This window comes from Talpa occidentalis, unplaced genomic scaffold (genome assembly GCF_014898055.3).
Source record: "Talpa occidentalis isolate TD23 unplaced genomic scaffold, MPIMG_talOcc4v2.1 talOcc4.16, whole genome shotgun sequence".
NCBI classification, from domain to species: domain Eukaryota; kingdom Metazoa; phylum Chordata; class Mammalia; order Eulipotyphla; family Talpidae; genus Talpa; species Talpa occidentalis.
Genome location: NW_023601653.1, coordinates 30,448,920 through 30,465,194, shown reverse-complemented (window position 1 = coordinate 30,465,194; position 16,275 = coordinate 30,448,920). Strand labels below are relative to the sequence as shown.

General features: G+C 31.8%; 1 protein-coding gene across 6 annotated transcripts in view; it reads right to left on the bottom strand.

Moving 5' to 3' along the window:
- The window catches only part of OSBPL8 (oxysterol binding protein like 8), a 118,564-nt gene that overhangs the window by 35,000 nt on the left and 67,289 nt on the right, over nucleotides 1-16,275 (bottom strand). For 5 of the 6 annotated variants that reach the window (XM_037513946.2, XM_037513947.2, XM_037513949.2 and 2 more), the window contains 4 exons: nucleotides 7,211-7,281; nucleotides 4,333-4,410; nucleotides 2,429-2,530; nucleotides 221-424 (listed from right to left, as the gene is read on the bottom strand). In XM_037513946.2, the coding sequence (XP_037369843.1) occupies nucleotides 221-424; nucleotides 2,429-2,530; nucleotides 4,333-4,410; nucleotides 7,211-7,281 (455 nt within the window). Of the gene's footprint in view, nucleotides 1-220; nucleotides 425-2,428; nucleotides 2,531-4,332; nucleotides 4,411-7,210; nucleotides 7,282-12,482; nucleotides 13,239-16,275 lie in introns of those variants that run through there. The other variant, XM_037513951.2, reaches the window with a different exon arrangement.

Here is a 16,275-nt window from a genome sequence, read left to right as displayed (position 1 = left end):
TGCATTATAAGTTTAGGAAACTTTCGTTGCAGAAATTTTAAGTTAAATCTTAATGATAAAAGTTTTTGGGTACGGTTTTCATTGTGGCTAGATATAGTAAGGAATAATGCACTTGAAAACAGAACAAATTTTTAAGACAGCAATTATTAGATTGATTTATCACAGATCTACTAATACATTATCTTCTTTACTTTTTACTATATAACCAGGGCTTACTTACCTTCACAGCCCAAATAGACTGCTCCAAAGGATGGAAAAGTTTGAAACAAAAGCCATCCTTTTTTGATGGACGCTCAATGATTTCACAGGCATTCAGGAGGACTGTTCCTACCCACTGACCATTTTTTTGGGTTTTATAGATGAGTAACACCCCAGGTTTCAACACACACCACAACTTGGTCCAGCTCTTTAAAGTACCACGAATCTAAAGAGAGATAATTTATTTACTTCAATAAAAATTACTCTTTAGAAAGAAATAAGTTCTGTTTTCAAGTTCCATAAGATACAAAGCAGATAATGGCAAATAGGATGTTCTAATCTAAAATTTTCATAAGCTGTACATTTTAGATTTATACATGAATATAATCTATCTGTACATGGTTATGTATTTAAACTACTCAATGATGAGTACATTCAAATAATCGTGAAAAGAACATGGCTTCTGTTTCTGAGGAACTTAAATTCTACAGGAAACTGGATCAACAGTTTCAAATAATGTACTTAGTAAAATGATTTTCCTTTCTTTCCTTACCAGGTCAGGGACATTAAAATACACTTTGCTACTACTGAGATTTTCCTCTTCTTATCACAAGTGTTTATCACAAGTATAATATTATTTATGAGAGTATATGATTATTTTGCTTTTTAAGTTTTTTTTCCTCTCCTCTTAGCATTATATCAACAATGCTGAAAACACTACTAGCACACACCAGGCATTCCCTAAATATTTGGTGATTGGTAGGAAGAGGAAAGAACCTCCTCCCAGTCTCTACAATTACCTTCTCTAAATCACTTTGTTCTTAGCAATTACATAAAGTATGTCATATAAATTTCCTAGGGGAAATTTTTAAAACTCAAGTTATAAGAATGTCATTCTTATTTCATAAAATGTTCCTCATCCTGACTTTACTGAGTTTATGTCAACAGTCTATAACTAGGTTTTCCTACCAACTTGTATTCCTGTAATCCATTAAAATTGTATCTATTCAAGCCACTGAACTCACAATACTAAAGGATAATATAACAGATGAAAATTAGGGATAAACTCATTTTTATTTACCATAGACATTTAATCTTTTGATGCAATTACATGAATTATGAAATAAATGTAGGGGTCTATAACCCACAAATAAGTACACCACAATAACTCTAAAACAAGGAAAATTTAGAAAGGAAGAATTTAAGAATGAGGAAAAGATTGTTATGACAAAGTATGTGAAAGAGAAATAATAGCAAAAGTTACCCTGACATAATGTTCTAGATCCTGGAGATTTAACGGACTATGAGGGCAAATTATCAGAATGAAGCTAGCAATTAAGAAGTCAGGGGATGTGGTGGGGATTGGTTAGGGAAATCCAGTGTTATACGATAAGAATAGCAACAGCTCTGAAAAACCCAAATGAGATCAAGAGCTTAAAAACCTCTAATGTTGAGCCAATGTCAGTCAGAAGGTGTTTTAAGCATAGCATTGAAAGACCCTTGTATTACCTGAACTATCAGGAAATTATCACTAGACTTTCATTTAAGAGATCTTCTATCACAGATCTCTTGTGAGTTTTAGGTTGAAGGTCATACCAACTCTTGAGGAAAGGGAAAAGCTGTAAGGGCTGGGGTGATTTTTAAGTGACTACCAGTACCAAAACTTCCTGGATTTCTTACAAGATCATTCTTAAAAACAGCATTAGTTTGGAAGATTCCTACCAAACATCCTTCAGATAAGACGGACACAGATAGGGTGATTAGATCATCGAAAGGAAGGAAAAGTAAGTGGTAAATAACCAAAGGCCACAAAAAGGTAAGAAGAAATATGCAAGTTTTTCTGAAAATTGCTTTTCAAATAACTTTTATATTAACTTTGCCTCATATCAGTGAAACATGTAGTGAGTCTACAATAATACCAAATGATAATTTGAATAGTAAGAAAAAATATTTACTTACAGCACACTGATTAGACTACATAATATACAAATCAAAAAGCCTTTTAAAAATAACTGCTATTTGTATTTGATTTTGTTGTCAATAAACATTAAACTTCCTCCTCCCCATTAAGCATGGAACACAGAAATGGTGAGATACAATTAACAGTTTCTTTGCCAGTGAAAAATCAACATAGTTGTTTTTGTCTTGTAAGCTTTACATACACTCTGGGCTTTCCTAGTCCAGTAGATAAACATTCTGCAATTTGACTTCTAGACTCAATACAACTGACCTTCAACCAATCAGCCATAACAATAACGGAAGGATCTGTGATTGTACTGAGTAATTCCTTAGTGGCTCTTTTCTTTTCTTCTCGGTAATTCTTCTTTTGCACCTATTTTATAGAAATAACAGAAAAATTAAAAATTCAATACAAATGGGAAATTTATTTTCAATTATTTAGGCCTATATAGTGTAGAATATAAAATTCTAAAACTTTTTTGAATTCTAACATCTTATGTTAAAATAACTATAGTTTTTTTTAATTATTGTTTTTTAAAGATTTATCTATTTATATAAGAACTGGGGTACAGACCAGATGTGTGGGAGGGTAAGAGAATTCACCAGAGACAGAGCGGAGAGCAGAACAGGCAGACAGACTGAAGACACTGCTGAGGGGAGCAGCGGGTGAAGCAGGAGAGGTCTGTTGCGTCATGTGGGTTTCTCCCTGGTGCCTGGGAATCGAACCCATGCTGCAGAGGCTGTGGACAGCTTCACAGCACTGTACTCAACCCACTGCACCACTGGGGAGGCCCTAGAATTGACCACTGTTAACCTTCTGGAAATTACTATCCTTTTAAGCTTTTTCTAAGCACAAAGCATATAGAAATATATAACTTTTGTGTGTGTTTTTTTTTTTAACACATATAAAAAGTTCCCCCCACTCCTGATTTTTTGGAGTGTTTCCATGCCTACGTCATTCTATTTGCTGCTATACAGGATTCCTAGTATGAAAAAATAATAACAGCTAACATTTACTGGGGTCCATTTTGTATGCTAGTCACTGTTCTAAGCACTTTTCATGTATTACCTCACTTAATCCTCACGATAACCTTGAAGTAGGACTATCATTATCTATTACTCATGCCATTTATGGCAACACAGATGGAGCTGGAAAGGATTATGCTAAGTGAAATAAGTCAGAAGGAAAAAGGTAAATATCAGATAGTTTCACTTATATGTGAAATATAGAAAAACCAAACAAAAGATCAGGAAAAAAGACAAAACTTGCAAGGTGGCCATAGACCTGGGGTATACAGCAGAGGAGGGAGAGAGAGAGTGGTTATGCCAGGGGAGGGAAGAGCATAAGAGACTGGAGATGGAACACGTGTGCTATGGTGGTGGGAGAACTACGGGGACTACACCTGAAGAGAAGAGATGATATGTCAAAAACTAACAATGATGTAAAAAAATAAATATATTTAAAAAATAAATACAATACTATCTTGCTAATTGTACCTAACAGTACATAACATAAGAGACTATCACAGATAAAAATTTTGACAATTCTACAATTCTAGACTTGGTTTTTATTAACATTGAATTGAATATGGGATTGCAAATATATACAGGATTAGGTATGAAACAAAACTGGGCAAAAAAGAGTAGACAGAGATCAGAGTCCATTGGAAAAGGGGTTTCCTGAGCTCCAGGTTCTGGCACCATATTATGGTAGGCAGGCCCCACGTTGCATATTTCTTAAAAGAAGTTGAAAATTTGGACTTGTAATCGTTGGCTCAAATATTTATTATATAGGTTAAAAAATATATCTCCTGTGGGACAATTCAGTACATGACCTTCAGTTAGCAAACTCTAATTTTAAAGGATACCAGAGCTTCCCATCAAATGTTTCACAATACAGTGATATGTCTGACTCAGGTACAACTGCACAGAGATATCAAGTCCTCAGCCCCAGGACAGGTAATTGAGGCCTGAAGCAGCCCTGCCTCAGTCATCAAGCAGCTTTATCAGTCATTCCACTGTGCCACACAAATATTAACATCATTACGTGTGTGCCTGTTTGGATGTATTTTTCTTCCTTTAGGAAGAAACATTTATTTCTTTATCAACCTACTTTCAAAAGCACATGCAAAGAATAGTGCTAGTTATTGCTCATAAATAACTCAGGAAACTAACCTTGAGAGATTCTTTTTTTGTGAGCTTGCTTGAAGCTGAACTGTCCTTCTCCGAGCCATTATAAAGTTTAGATTCAGACTAAAATCACATAGAAATGAAGAAAAAAAATTAAAATCTTTATTCAATACAATATGGCACATAAAAATTGACATCAAAGTTATATTTGTGAGATTCTTTCCAAGTATTGCTGTAACTTTAGTAAATGTCCATTTTCAAATACTAATTTTCCCTATACTATTGGGTTTAAAAATAAATCTATGTTAAACTAACAAATATACAAAATAAATACACAAAAATAAAAAATAATCTATAAAGTAAAATAAAATCATTTGTAATTTAAAAAAATTATTTTCTAGAGTATTTCTAATAATTTCTAATCATTTAATTTTTCTTAGGGCAGGGTTGACAAAGCAATGTAATTTTTTAATAGTTGAAATATTCTAAATTAAAAAACAAACCATGTGCATTCTAGCAAGCTGTTACATTGCCCAATGCTACACCAATGAAAAGAAATATAAACATCTTCAAAAACTAGTATTATGACACTATCCTAGAACTAATATTTCTAGCACCTACTTCCTGCCTATCCATTGCCCCTATTATTTTCATAAATGTTTCCAAACTTGTAGTTTATATTTCATATATTCATTTGATTTTCCTAATAACCTTGAAAAAATCGGCATAAGATATAGTTTCACCTCCATTTTACAAACCAGGAAAGGGAGACTCAGGGAGACTGATTTTCCAAATTAACAGTAACATCAGGGGTCAGAAATTGAGTCTCTTATAATCCAGCACTCTTTTAGGAAGACCACCTTCATCCATGAAAGCAAATGCTTTTTACTTTACAAAAACTAAAATCTGTTTCTATAAACCCTGGGATAATTAAATTGAACATATTCCTTCATTGTCTTGTGATTTTCACTTTTACCTACTGTTAGACATAGCAGAAGGTACTTATAGTTCTCAGTAGTCCTCTTAGTGACAGAAGAATACACAGGGCACAACACAAATGTTTGCTTTCAAATTTTGAATAGCCAGATTTTGCACATTTGCATAAAATCACTAGATATGATCAAGGATAAAGACCTTGGGTATAAACTCCCTCACTCAATTTTAAGATCCACGAGGGCAGGCATCATGTTTATTCACCATGATAGCCAGTTATCATCTGGGGAAAAGGAAAGGCTCAAGAAATATGGTGAATTAATAAAATGAAAATGGAAGTCACATTTGCAGTTCATTTCTCTAAAACACTTCTGCTGCTGACAAACACATGGGTTATTATGTGATGGTAATAACTGGCAAAACTTGCAGGGAACTAAAAACTCAGCTCAGTGTAGAGGGTGGGGATTAACCTGTTAGATTTTTGTTAAAGTTACTCCCTTGAGAACTAAGACTTGAAACATTACAATGTTTACTACCATGATGATGGCATAGATTATGATATAAACAATTTCAGAAAATCCCTTAAACAGGTCTCTTCTTCTTAACTCTTGAAATCCAATGATGGCACTGCTGTTGTCAGAGGAATGTGATGCTTTTTATTTTCCACAACTTAATAGGAAATTTATATTATAAAGTACTTCTTAGATACTATTAAACAAAAAATACTAATAGTTTAGTTTAATAATAGTTTACTACTTACCATGAATCACACTAAACACTTTATTTTCACTACCTCATTTAATACACAAAGTAACCCTATGAGATAGTAGTAGTAGCCCCCCTTTTTCTAACAAGGAAACTAAGACCAACAGATTAAATAACTTTGGAAACTAAAATAGTAAGTAGATGAGCTGGCATTTGTACCCCGGTCGGCTTAGTTCCTAGTTTTATACTCTTAGTCATCTCACTATATTTATTTCTCACCTTTTTAAAATGACTTCAGACATTATATCACAGTCAAATTTAATACTTATCTTCATGAATAAGAGAAAATCTGTGTCCTCAATATGACAACATCCAGTTTCCATCCATAGCACTTTACACCTATGCTAGATGGACTTTTATGAAATAATTATTTGAAATGTTAAATGTGAATAAAATTTGTGTAAAATCATATATAAAAACATATTGTGGTATCCTCTCAACCACCCCCAAAACAGGAACAAAAAATGTAGTTTTAAGAGCAAACCCTATTGCTATGAATAGCAGAAAAAATCACTAACAATCTTTTTTTCCAGTGTTTGAAAGTTTGATTCCAAAAACCTAAGAATTGTTTTTGTGTTAAGCCTGGCCAGAAAAAAGTCTTATTTTCTATAATTTGCCAAATCCCTTGACAAATTACAGAAAACCTAGTGAAGTACAAACTCATAGGACTACCAATGATTTTGTGGTACTTCTCAAATTTGAATACATAAACTTGAATAAAAAAGTTTTCAATAGGTATATGAATATATACAAATATCCTAGTTTGAGAAATACTAATTCAGGAAATGATGTCTTATTCTAAGTAAGGCTTTCAATTCCAGGCTATTAAAGCAAAGGCTATCTGGCCTTTAACTGATAAAATGTATAATTTTGATTATCATACAAATGAACTCCAAACACTTGGGAATTATTTTTAAAAAGCCATGAACTCTGAGAATATCTCTGAATAGAACTCTGAACACTTGCTTGAGGAAGTGCTGCAATCGCAGACATACCAGAAATAATGCAACTCTTGAGAGAACTGTTACCAACAGGCTTTATTTCCGAGCAACCAAGAGCACTTAAATCAGCCCCAGTGGAAGAACTATTCTTTATTTTTTTACATATTACATGGCTTAGCTGTAGCAACAACAAAAAATCCCATAGAAATCTGATAAGATTTCAGAATTCATTTTTGCATCTAAAATATTAAAAAAATGTCACTATTTGGGGACTACATGCTTACCTTGCTCTTTGACATAGAGAGTGAAGAGTCATCTTTATTTTGGGAAATGTCTTCCTTCCCTCTTTCAAAACCTTTAAAAAACATTGTCATCTCAGTATTTGTACTTGGGAACATACACCGGCATTAATGTTAAAAAATAAACATGTAAGTCATTCGATTTCAAATATATGTTATATTTGATATGTATCAGAGCAAGAAGCCTAGACTGTACATACAGTTTTAAACTATTAGGGATTAAAGACCTGTAAGGGATTTAGTGCAATAATTCTTTAGAATGAATTAAAGGTTACAGAGGTAATGAAGTCTTTTCCTGAACCCACTGATATCAACCTAGGTACCTCCTTTCTGTGCTCTGAGAGGCCTGATTTCAAGCCTTGTGGTGCTTTTTTTCCAGTGAACCTTTTTCCCTAATACAACCAACCCAGCATACCTTTCATTTCTCTTGCCAAACGTTAAAACAATCACAGAACTGTGGTAAAAGACAGCAAATAAATCTGGGTTGAGGAATAGACCTTCAAAAAATCTAACCATGTGCTTACTGTGAGAATCAAATGAAAAGGCACAGAATACACTTAGTTTAGTACTTTACACACAGAAAACATTCAATTATAGTTTTTTTTTATAACTATCATTAATTATTGCTATACAAATTCTATAAGGGTGACCAAAATAAATGGGTGATAGATATTCCTATAGTCATGGAGCACACTAATGTAGCACGATGCCAAAATCTATTAACAAATTAATGTTATAAGGATATAATTATAGAGAGAGGCTTATACTGAGATTTGTGGAAGTCATAAAAGAAGCAAAGCACATTTTAATGAGGTTCTATCTATTTTTGAGGATAAGTAATATGGCCTCTTTCCTATAATTATTTGTTGAGTCAAATAAAAACCTTTATTAAAAATATCTGTGCAATTATTCATAAAGCAGAAGTTAATATATCATAAGTAGTACCAACACCTGAAACATTTTAAAATAATTTCTAGCATATCAATGATAATATAATTTATTCTGAGTTTAGCTTACATTAGATAAAAACAATTCCATTCCATTTTCTTAATCTAGAAAATTTATTTATTTTTTTCTGTAATATGAAGAAGGAATTTTTTTAGTGAAAAAAACAAAGCCACAATTGTTTCATTAATATAACATGAAATTTTAAATGAAAATTTATCAGAATTTGAAACTTCAGTGTAAATTAAACCAAAAAGTACATAATTCAACCTGAAAATTCTAAATTACTAAGAGCAATATATATTGTAACAAGTAATTGTCAACACTAATGACCAACATAAATCACTTCAAAGATCTCAATATATGTAGGAGAACAAAGCTCTGTCAAAGACATTATTTTTTGTTTTGAAATCAACATAAATTAATGTTTCCCACATATTCTTTAACATTTATTTCTTTTTACAATTCTGACCTTTCACTGGAAATGACTATCCTTTGGCCTGAAGTTTTTTTTAGAATTTTCTTTAGTGAGGTTTTCCTGGCAGCAATCCTTTCAGTTATTTGTCTCAAATGTCTATATTGTCCCTTCATTCTTGAAGAATTTTTTTGAGGCATGGAATTTTAGATTGGCAATATTTATTTTCAACATATTGAATATATTGTTCTTTTGTTTAGGCTTCGACTGTTTCAGTTTTTAAGTCAGAGAGAAATGATCACTGTTGTGAAGGAAATCTGGTAGGTTTTTTTCCTTCTGCTCTGATGTTCTTAAGTTTCATTATGATGTGTTTAAGGTTTGGGTTTCTTCCACTTTGGCTTCTTCAGAATTCTGTGGGTTGGGGTCTTTGATTAGTCCTATAAAAAGCTCTAACCATTATATTCAAAGATTTACTCTACTTCTTTTACTAAAAAGAAATTCATGAGAGACTGTTCCCCTCTATTTCCTGTCTCTTCTACATTTGTCATCTTTTTGTCTCTCCTTCCCGCATACTGGATAATTTCTTCTGAACTGTCTTCTGTTTGCTAATTCTGTGTTCATCTGTATGTCCAATATACTACATGTCTACTTAATTTTTAATTTTGGTTATCATGTTTTGTTTAATTTCACTTCACTTCTTGAAAATTCTATTCTATTACTTTACAATTATGTGGGCTACTATGTATAATTTCTAGTTCTTCAAGTTTGTCTTGAAAGTGTGGCTTTTTTTTTTACACAGCAAACAAACTTAAAAAAAAATATCTATGCCTGACAAATTCTATTATTTGAAAGGCCTGGCAGGTCTTTTTCTGTTATCTACTGCTTTGGTTACTTCAGTTACTTCTCATTCATCTTCTTATATACCTGGTTATCTTTGACTTATATTTTGATAGCTGACCTTGAAAATTATCTAAAGCAATAATTTGAGGCCTAGAATAAAAATGCTTTTTATTCAGAAAAGATCTGTGATTTTTCATTACTTTCTTAATGGCCTTTCCCTGAACGATCTACTTTCTTGTTTATACTATATAAAGCAGTAAGACTACTATTTTTAGTGAAGCCACATATATCTTTTAAATGCTCAGTAAACAGACAAGTCATGATTTAAAACCAGGGAGCTAAACTCCATTCTCACACTCCAAAATATTCATACTGGTCCCTATATTTTCTCTGACTATAGAACCTATAATAACAACATGTTCAGAATGGATGAATACTTAGAATGATAGGTGGCAAACCCTCAATCAACAAATATAATTATTAATTCATCTCAAAAATATTTATAATGTACCTCCTATGTGCCATGCATTGGACTAGATTTTAGGGACAGAAACATGCAAAGACTTCTCTGTTGTATTACTCCTCTCCAAAAGGTAATTGTGAGAAGCCAAGTATTCAAACAAAAATTGTAATAAGGTTAAGATAATTCCTTATTTTGAATGCAGTGGATAGCTAAGAGAACAAGAATAAGACTGAGTTTAAATATTGGCACTACCATTTACTAGCTATATGACCCTGGACATGTTACTTCATTCCCAGTGAAGTTTCTCTGTGGGGAAAATATTTGAGTTATAATAATACTGAGTTTTAAAGAAAGAAATTGTTATTGTATTTTGTTCATAAGGAAAGAAAACATATTTTTCAGAAATGCTTTCAACAGTTAAAGTAAATAAAAAAGACGATCCTAGCAGTAGTTCAACTAGTCAAAAAACAAAACTAATACCAATTACAAACAACTTGTTCTCCCTGATTCTGAATTTTTTTTTTTTTTAAGTCTGTCAGTTCTTTTTGTTCTAAATATTTCATTTTGGAAGTTATCATAAACTCACAATAATTCCAATGAATAGAGATGTGCATTATAATTTTTAACTTACCATCATCTAATTATATAACCATGGTAAAGTCCCTTGATTTCCCAGGGCCTTCATTCCTCAACTACAAATAAATTTTACATTAGATGATCTCTTACAGAAATACACAGGCCTTAATTTCTCCTGCTAATCAGTGGACAGTGGACTATTATTACTGAATAAACTATCATTGTGTATTCAACTACCAATTAATTAACAGAATACAAGTGCTATCATCACTTATAAGATATACTTTTTATATACTGTGACAATAAATTTGGCTCACTATTTGGCTGTAATAGAAGTTTTATGCTGCTTTGGTTTTGTTAAAATAAGATTATACACACATATACCAAATACAGATTTAGTAGGTATTCACAAAACATAGAGCTGCTGCAGAATATTAACTATAGAGAACTAGCCCACGAATAAGACACTATACAAAAGAAGTCAGAATATACTAAAAAGAAACCAATCTATGCACTAAAGTTCACATATTTTGTCTATATATTTAGTTGCTCATTTATTTACTCAATGAATATATATATTTGAAGTTATACCTGAGATTAAGGAAAGATAAGTAGATATAAATTTAAAAAAACTGCACTGTGGTATCACTATGAATACATGGGAAACAATACCATATCCTATATCGTAGCTCACCATAGAGAAGACGACCATACCAACATATTTCTTAAGGTAGAAATGACACACACACATATAAAAGATTTTCATACGGAAAACCAAAATGAATAAAGGGTTGTGCTCAAAACAGTGAGACAAAGTTATCTTTAAATATCACTGAAGTAAAACATCTCCTCTAGTGATGTCAGATGAAGACAAATGCATCTAAAATTTTTTCAGTACACTAAAGAAATTCTATTTTTTATTTTAAACTTAAAAAAAATAAACATAAAAAGATACTTTGCTGAAATACCAGATTCCATTCTATTTCTTAGCTGGCAACATATTTAAAGAGCTTTTTATCATGGCTGTTTATAATACAACTGCTGGCTGTAGTAAGGGGAAAATGGAAGCACATCTATGAATATCATTTTCTCTATTTCAATCACTGAAAAACAATGCCAACCATTTATGTTATCATTCAAGCAAATCAAACCAGAATGACCTTCACTATATCCTTTGGCAAGATAAACTGACAATTCTCCTTCAATTATTAGTTAAGTAAATACCCAACTTTGAAAAAGTGAAGCTTTCTATTGTTTATAAGGGTCACATGATTATTCTTTAATAATAAGTACAATCATGGCATCAAGATCAGCAATTTTGCTGACTTAAAAAAAAGAGACAAATATAGCAATGGAACTAAGTCTCAGTGAACAAGCAAAGGGAGTAACAAAATTAAAAACTTTCAACATGTTGTATTTTCAAAGCCATTTACAACATCTGAGAACATAAGAAAGAAGCATGATAGTAACAACCGTATTACACTAAGAAGACTAAATACAGATTATGAATTCTAAATCTGTTTAAAGCTTTTGCTACTTAGGAAACAGTTCAGGAGTATGGTTTCCAGTCCCTTTCAGAGACACCATTAGAAAAGAAAATGAAATCAGTGAATTTATAGTTATTTATCTGCACAGGTGAACAAGTGTTTCACTACTTCAAATGAATGCATATATACCACCTATTAGAATGAATATTCACAAAAAGCTAAGAATAATGTTAGTATAAAAATTGGAAATGTAATTAAAATTTAGCAAAATGTAAGTGTCAGAAAAAGAAACAAAATGGTTAAAGCAAGCACCCTTTCAGTCAATACTTCTTTGCCATGAATATCAAGTATTTTTTTTATTTTAAAAGCAAAATATAACCTTAAGAGGTAAGATACAATCATGTAGCCTTTAAAATTGTGAAAGAATTGTCTTATTTAAACAAAAGCAGTTAAGATGTTAAAATGATTAGTTTTTTTAAATGAAAAGTCTCCAAGAAATTAAGAAAAGAATGCAAGATTAAACAAACAAACCTGGCAATGAAGGAGAAAGTTCATTGTATCCTCCAAATGAAGCATTCCGGACAAGCTTTCGGCCATCAGTTCGTGGAGGAAATAAAACAGGCGAAACCACAGTACAAGAAGAAAATCTACGTTGCTGTGAGCTCTCTTCTTTCATGGTTTAGAAGGGCTATTTAACCTATATGCTCACCCAGAAGGCTAATTAGACCAGACTGGCAATGACAGGCTTTTCTCTCACATCCAAATGTAGCAAAACCCACCAGCACAAACAAAGGACACACACATCTAACAGCAAAGGACAAGGACCAGAGACTGTCAAATCAGCAATAAACAGATAGTCTCAAAGAGACTCACAGAAAAGGCACTAAGCCATGCTCTTGGGCATTTTTTTAATGAACTGATAAACAAGAAAGGTATTCCACTAACGTTTTACCTTTTATTCAAGCACCAATAATGCCCTGCACTAAACTGCTGCTTTAAGAAAACAAAGCAAGATCAATAAATTAGAGATTCAAGAAGCAATAAAATTCGTTTCTCTTCTTTCTAAAAAAAATAACCCTTTTATCATAATCCATTATGCTCGTGTAGTAATAACCACTCCTCCTACTTCTAACATTTTCTTCTCCAGTTTTTTCATACTTCAAAAATGGACATCCATAATGCTATTTTTCTTTCCTGAAGCTCTTAGATTTTTATCTAACCCACTGCTTGCCTCAATCATGATTAATTCATAAGGGAAGATATTCTTTCAAGAACAACTTTTATGGATTCCAACAGCTAAAGCTAAAGCAGAAAATAAACATTTAAGATTTATGTCTAGCAGGCAAATATGAGTCATTAAGACAGTGTTAATGCAAACCAATAAACAGTGAAGTTAAAAAGACACTATAATAATGTTGTATGCTCCAATATGTGTCTCCTTGAACTGCTACAGTACCTATTTTGTTACATTTAAACATTTCGAAATATGTAATTTACCACTGAGTATTTTCCATTTAAAACTCTCCTGTTTATAAACAATGCAATCTTATTATCATAGTAATAAACTGAAATACCTTTCTTTGGTAGGCTAAAACTAAATGATATGATCTCATATCAAAAATCTAACAAAAGCATCTATAGCCAAATCAATACACTGTCATCTCTTCACAGTAATTTTTAAAATTCCAAAGAATTCTCTCCTAGTTATGTTAAAATCCATTTACCTTTCTCCACCTCAACTGAAGGTAAAAAGATCTCGTCAACCACTTTGTGTAACCTACAGTGGTTTTTTTTTCGAATCACATTTCCTTGTTTCAAATTGGAAATGCACCCAGTTAGCTACTGAGAGATAGAAAAATTAATTCAACTAACTTAGTGGTTCATGGTTGTAACTATCTTACTATACAACGTTTCCCTCCTTATGCACGCACCTCAAAGTTGGCTCACTACCCACATGCAACAGCATCCCATATAATGTAAGACTGTTTCTCTTTACTAAAAGGATAATTAACTAAAGTTTTTGGTATAGAGTAGATTCTTTCCTTGGGTCAAGTTATCTCAAAAACAATTAATGGTGAAAAATAAGTAATTGCACGGTTGATACCAATGACTACAGCTGAGTTTTACTTTTTGGTGTTTTTATTTTCCCTTTTCCCCATGTCATAAATATAAATCACCATTAAGTATAGATAACAGAGAATTACAATTCATTTAATGATTTTCTGCCTCTTAAAGCATAAAGAACAAAGAACATAATATCACAAAAGGCATTATAGTGTAAAGGTTAAGCAGAATTTGAAATTAAGTCACCAAATTAATTGCATTTGAGCAATTAACTTATTTTCTCTTGGTCTCTGTTTCCTCATCTCTAAAATGCTAATAATATTATCTATATTAGGGATTGTAAAAAGGATCAAATTGTATAACATGTAAATTCTACAAAGGTTCTAATGAGGATAGTTCACATCTGGAGCATACAAAGGGGAAAAATGGGGAAGAGAATAGGAGTAGGGAAAGACCCAAGACTTCTAAAATACTAACAAGCATATTTTCCAAACTTGGGATAGTACTTGTAAAGTATTGGTTTTATTAATAATCTATCAACTACATATGCATTTATGCACTCCAACATACATTAAACACTTCACAATACATACCCACATACTTTTTTTCCCCAGGCACATGATAAACATACAACAAACCTAAGTAATTATTATTGTCCAGGGTCTTAATTCAATAATTCAGAGAAGAGAGACAAAGAAAAACAAAATATTATTAAACAATGAACAGAATTTATTTTTCCATTGCTTCAGCCTTCTGTTACTATGTTGTCCTTTCTTTGCACTCATTTGACTAAGCCTAACTCCAAATCAGTTGTTTATATCTCTCCTATCGTAAGGTTTAGGTTTAAATCATCTGGAAATTTAAAAATTCCCACTTTTCTGCCTCATATGGTTGATGGTGAAATAAATATGGTATCCATATTTATTTGTTTTTTCTCAACGGAAAGGAACTTTAATACAATTAGTGTACAATACAGAAAAGGCAAGGAATATAGTTTTCAAATCAGTCACCCAAATTACCCATCCCCTCATGGGTAAATGTCCAGCCAAACAGTGGTACCCATATTTACACAGCTTCACAAAACTTCCATTAACATTCTTTTATGTTAAAAAATTCTAAATACTTGGTAAACCCAAAACAGTTGATGAAAATACATGGTAAACTAAGCATCACTTTAATTAAAAGTGGAAGGAAAAAACACTAGGAGAGTATTTCTGAGTACTGGATCTGGTTCATTTATTAGCTACACCCTGCCTTGCCCACATATATAATAAGGAAGGGTAAATATCAGAGAACAACTTAACAAAATATGTTTTGATCAATATAAATTGTCTTGTAAATGTAAGGTAGTAGTAATAAAGTCCATTTTTTTAGTCTATAATCTAATTTAAAGAAAGTCATTATATTACAATGATGTCAAGACAACAAACTGATGAACATTAACTTCACTCTTTCAATAACAAAGAAAAATTATCACTTTTAAAAATAAATTTTAAAGGTAACTTGCACCAAATTTAAAAATAAATAATAAACACCTATTTTAAAACCCAAATCTGGGATTATTATTCTAAAGGACCAAAGGCCTACTTTAAAAATATTTACTAAATCTTGTGATTTTAATTTAGTTTCAGATTTATTTGTGCTCACTATGGATTTTATTAATTTTAATTTCATGCTGTGGATCATACTATGATCAAAGCCCGACTTATCACTCCTGAAAAACTAAAGCATAATCATATTTTATGTGCCATGTTGACTAGACTCAACTACTGTAAAGTGTAGAGCATAGCTGAGCACTCCTGAAAAAACCTATCTGGGCCATTTAACATTTGAATCTAGCATTTCTCATATTTCACACTATATTACCTTTATATAAAAACAAAAATTACAAAAAGTATGTGTCAAGATCATTAAAATTGTTTTGAAAGTTATGTAAGACATTAATATTAGACATAGATTTTGATCTACAGACAAACACACTTATTTGAAAATGTTTTTCAAAATATAAGTCACCACTCAATGGTAAGGTGAAAAATCAATTCAGCGGGTCACAAATATTTCAAGAAACAAAATAGTATAGGCCATGCTAAGAAATATCAGAATGTATCATACTTTGATAACAAAAGGCAAGTTGTTTCATGAATCATTTGTTTTAGGTTTTTAACGTCTAACTACATACATACACACATATATATGTAATGTTTTGGTTAGTAATATATATTTCTAACTGTGGGTTAAGGTCAAAATCGGAAAACACTGA